At 66.7% G+C, this 4,792-nt stretch overlaps 1 protein-coding gene across 1 annotated transcript in view; it reads right to left on the bottom strand.

Annotated features, from left to right (window-relative positions):
• Ncor2 (nuclear receptor corepressor 2) overlaps window positions 1-4,792 on the bottom strand; it is a 134,544-nt gene that overhangs the window by 81,839 nt on the left and 47,913 nt on the right. The window contains 1 exon segment of the mRNA XM_048785477.1: window positions 1,811-1,877. Coding sequence (XP_048641434.1) covers window positions 1,811-1,877 — 67 coding nt within the window.

Genomic DNA, 4,792 nt, shown 5'->3' with positions numbered 1-4,792 from the left:
GGGGGGGGGGGGGGGTGTCTGAGGACCCAAACCCACTAAGGCCACCTCCCTGGGCTCCGCCCCATAGGCACAGGGCCACAGAGACTCTCTGGGTGGCACACCACACCCCTGCAGCAGCAGACCTCCACCCAACAGAGACGCTGGGGACATGGGGGTGAGGCAAGACAGAGAATCAGTCCAGACTACAAGTGACCTTCAGCATGGTGGGGGGCAGGTCCTGGCCTCTGAGGCCCTCTGACCCGCCTGCTCCAGCACACACTCGGCACACACTAGGCACATGGGGCCTGCAGCCGCGCCCCAGAAGTGGGGCCCCTGCACTCTTGTGCCAACTGTCTGGCATGACCGGGAAGCCCTGCAGCGAGCACTGAATCCCCTAAGAATGCACGAGGCTGCCCGTGGTGCAGAGTGAACCTAGTACTCCTCTGCAGGCCAGCGTCCCGGGGACCTCAGCTGACGCACAGGCCGCTGCCCCCCAGGCACAGCCCTGGCCGGCTGCACTCTGCCCTGCACTGACCGGGCTGGTCCCTACGCAGGGCGCCTCTGCACGCTGCTGTGACCCCAGGTCAGCGCCTCGGCCTGGGGGCAGGCCTCACCACACCCCACACACCCCTCCTGGGGTGTCCTCCCACTAGGCCGCGCCCACCAGCCTGTGTCTCTCCCTTGAAGCCCTGGACGCCTCGCCTGGCGCCAGCTCCAAACCCCAAGCCCCAGGCGGGAGCAGGTTGGACTCTGTCCAGGCCCCAGCTGCTCAGGGTGGCTTGGCTGTGCCTCGGTCTCCCCTCTGGAACTCAGGCTGAGACAGCGCTCACCTCACAGAACGGAACACTGTACGCACAGGGGCACGGGAGTGTGGCAACAAGGAGACGGTGCCATGGGGTCCTGAGCTGTCTGTGCATGTCACCAAGTCCCCACATCCTGGAAGACTTGCATACAGTGGTGCTCAATGATGGTAGCCAAAGGCACCTGACCAGCACACCCCTGACTGCCTACCCCTCTCCACCCCATTTCAGTTAACACAGCACACAGCTGTCACCTGCTGTATGCCACTTACACTGGGCGTGACTCAATCAGCCCTGCAGAGGGCCTGGGTCCTACAGGCACCCAAGAGAGCCCAGGGAGACTGGGGTGCAGGCGAAAGGAGCCCCACCCACCAAGCCCAGACTGTGCCCCTGCCCCACCTGGAGGCCAGGCTGCCTGTCCCCATGGGTGGGTGTCCTCAGGTCTACCCTAAGGCGCATCCTCCTGCCAGCCTCCTCCTCCTGGCAGCTTGTGGCTTGGGTAGAGGTGGTAACATCATCTCCCCACCAATACCAGTCCTCGTAACCCCAGCTTCTCAGCATGGGTCAGTGCTCAGGGGACCCGGAGCTCAGGGGACCCGGTCCTCAGCTGGCCTGGTCCGAGCTCCTATGAGAGTGAGGTGGGCCGAGAGAGGGGTGGCCAGCCTGTGGGTGTCCTGACCCATGGGCTGCAAGCCACTGCTGAAGCCAGGCCTTCCTCACATCCCGCGCACACCAGTCCCTTCCCTGCTCTGCCCACTGGTGGCCCCTCTCCCCCATCCAGGGTCACTTAGCCTGGCCTCCAGACCCAGCAGGGTCTCCTGATGGGGCCTGGCCACCCGCTGCCTGGGGCAGGATGGAAGGGAGGCGCAGGCCACCTGCTGCCCCCAGGGACTGCCCTCAGGGGGCTGCCCCGTGGCCCTGGCTGTCCTTGGCTGTCCTTCCACAGCCCAGATTCTGGTCGTGAGGTGGCTGCAGGGCCAGAAGGGCCGGCAGGTGTGGCGCGTGGCCTGCACTCTGAGGCGCCCGCTCACCCATTGCTTCCGAGCGTGGTTCCTCCGCTTGAAGTACAGGATCAGCTTCTTGCGCATCGCCTGGTTTCTGCAGGGAGACGGCAGGGACAGTGAGCACGGGGGCCGGCCCCGGGGCCAGCCCAGGTCCCACCCCAGCCCAGCTTGGGTCTGAGCAGCAGCCCAGGTGGGCCCCAGGCTGCGTCTCAGTGAGGGGGAAGACCCCCCGACCAGCGCACCCCCCAACACTCAGCCCATCCTGCCCCCCACCAGGGTGCCTGCACCATAAAGCTGAGCGCCGTCAGCAGAAAAAGGGCCTGTGACCTCCTCCCCCTCCTGAGCTGCTGTCACCCACATACACACACACATAGGTCCCCGTGGCCTGTCACCAAACCTGTCCACAGAAAATCTGCCAGAGAGACACCCACTGCCTCAGACCAGGAGCCAAGGCAGGGAGGCCCGGAGACAGGGAGGCCCGGAGGCTGGGAGGCCCGGAGGCTGGGAGGCCTGCCTGCATAGGCAGGTCCCAGGCTTAGCCCCGGTGCCCGCGCCCCAGGACTCTTGTCCTGTGCTCCAGAGTGGGCACAACATGGCACAGCAGGGCGGGTGGATGGGAAGGGACTTAGCCAGCAGGCCACACACCCTGCAGACAGGGAAGCAGGTCTCCCCACGGACGATGCAGAGAGGGACAAGAGGAGTGGGGCAAGGGAGGGCCGGAGAGGCCAAGCCCAGAGGAGACAGGGCCAGCAGGGACAGAGGGGACAGGAGAGGCCTCCAACCAGGCAGGTGCCAGGACAGACCTGGGGAAATGGGACAGAGAGAGAGGAAGACAGACAGACAGACAGATAGACAGGAGGAGACCCAGGGTCGGAGGGCAGGGGCGGCTCGCGCAGGGGGGTGGCGATGCTGGCAAGTCCCCAGGAGTCCCCAGGAGTCCCGGGCAGGCCCAGAAAGCTGGGCGGTGGCCCCTCCTGGAGGGTTCCCACTTCCCCTGTCCTCTCAACCCAAGTGGCCAGGCCCCATGCCCACAGCCACTCGCAGGTGCCTCGTGGTGGCTCAGGCCCTGCCTGGCAAGGGGAAGGGGCCCAGGCACTGACCGGCCAGCGGGGCTCCACACAGGTTCACCTCCCAATCACCCTGGGTCCACCTCAAGCCAACCCCTACCACGGCCAGTGCCAGTCCTGGGGTGTCCTTGGGCACAAGGATGGGGACCCGAGCCCCGCCCCATGACAATGTCTCTGAGCACATCTCAGAGGCTTCCAGAGCCTCATTCCTCATCTGAGAAACAAGACCAACGGCCTCGCGAGCTCATCCCCGTCCACCAACTCTTCACGGACTCTGTGCCTAGCACTGCCCTCCACGAGGGGGCCTCGTGGGCAAGGGCGGATGCAGCCCCAGGCCCACGCAGAGGTGCCACGAGAGGTGCCAGGCCCAGTGGGCAGGACGGTCAGGATACCCAGGGCTTCCAGAACCGAATGGTGACAGCTGGAGAGCACCCAGAGTGGGCCAGGAAGGCCACCCAGGGATGGTGCTGACCCGAGGGACCTGGTTGTGGAGCAGGCACTACAGATGCAAAGGTCCTACGGTGGGCACACATGGCCCCTGCAGAAAGGAGGAGGGAGATCCACAAGGCGGAGACGGAGAAGGAGCCACGGGCCAGGTCGGGGCTGGACAGGCAGCTGGGAAGGTGCGGAAGCAACTGGCAGCCCAGGGCCTTGGGAGAGTCGGGGTTTGAAGGGGCCCAACCATCAGGAGCCCCTGGGCTTCAGGAGGGGGCCTGTGGATGGACCCTGGCTCCTGACCTCTCCCTTCCCTACACCCCAGTGGGGCAGCCAGGCTGCAGGACAGTAAGACAGGGCAGAGAAGGGACCGGCAGCCCTACAGACCCCAGGGGACCCCGGGACCCAGGGACCCAGAACGGCGCCTGCCGGGGAAGGCTGGACGCGTGCGAGGTCAGCCGTGCCCAAGGGCAGGCAGAGGCAGAGGCAGAGGCCAGGCACGCCCAGCACCACAGCTGCCGGTGCCTGGCCGGCCCTGCACCCCTCACGGGGTCTCCACTGGCTCCACAGGACACCAGTGCATGTGGCCAGGACCATCCCAGCACGTCCTGCCCAGGGCCGGGCCCACCCTGATGGGATGACCACCGAGGCCCCTTCCCCTGCGTCCCCAGGTCTCAGAGGTCTGATGCCCACCCTGGTAGCAGGTGCCCATGGCCTGTGGAGAGCCACCCGACACCTCCGGGCAGGTGCACGGGCGGGCAGCACTCAGGTGGCCTCGCCACGTCCGACTGTCATGCAGCAGGAAGCCAAGCATGAGACTGACTGGACTCCGTGGCCAGCGCACAGACACGGGGACATTATAGGGACAGAGACCAGGCCCTGGGGAGGGACAACCACCCACCCTGAAGCAACCCTGGCCTCAGGGACACGGCGGGCAGTGCAACGAGACCGGGAGGGGCTCAGGGCTCCCTCGGACCCCAGCTGGACGGTCTCACCATCCTTGTCACGCCCGTCACATGCCCTGTGCGTGTGGGCTCATGTCCGTGTCCCCCACAGAGAGTCAGGCTCAGCCACCGACGTCTCCCCAGGGCCTAGAGGAGGCCTGGCAGCAGGAGGGACTCAGGGACATTTGCTGGATGAAGGACCAGGAGTGCCTCCCGCCTCTGCAGGAGACCAGCGGCCAGACCCGCCTCCCCGTCCCACAGGCCGAGAGTGACCATGTGCCACAGGACGCACTCGGGCCGCTGGGGCCTGAGACCTCGGCCCAGCTGGCGGCCCCCAGGGCCACCCACACCCGGCACGCAACTGTCCCTGAAGCCACATGCTCCTGTCACAACAATTTGACTGGCGACACGTGCTGCGGACCTCAGGTGCCCAGCCCTGGAGCTTCCGCGCTGGCTGCTGGTCCACAGGCCCAGCTGGACCCACAGGCCAGCCGCAGGGCTCACCACCCCACCGGGCCGCGACCTCCCCAGGGCTCCTCCTGCCCTCAGGGCCCCGCTGCCCC

The sequence above is a fragment of the Marmota marmota genome, unplaced genomic scaffold (genome assembly GCF_001458135.2).
Source record: "Marmota marmota marmota unplaced genomic scaffold, marMar, whole genome shotgun sequence".
In the NCBI taxonomy this organism is placed as follows: Eukaryota; Metazoa; Chordata; class Mammalia; order Rodentia; family Sciuridae; genus Marmota; species Marmota marmota.
The sequence above is the reverse complement of the archived record's forward strand: the minus strand, read 5'-3'. Positions and strand labels throughout refer to the sequence as shown.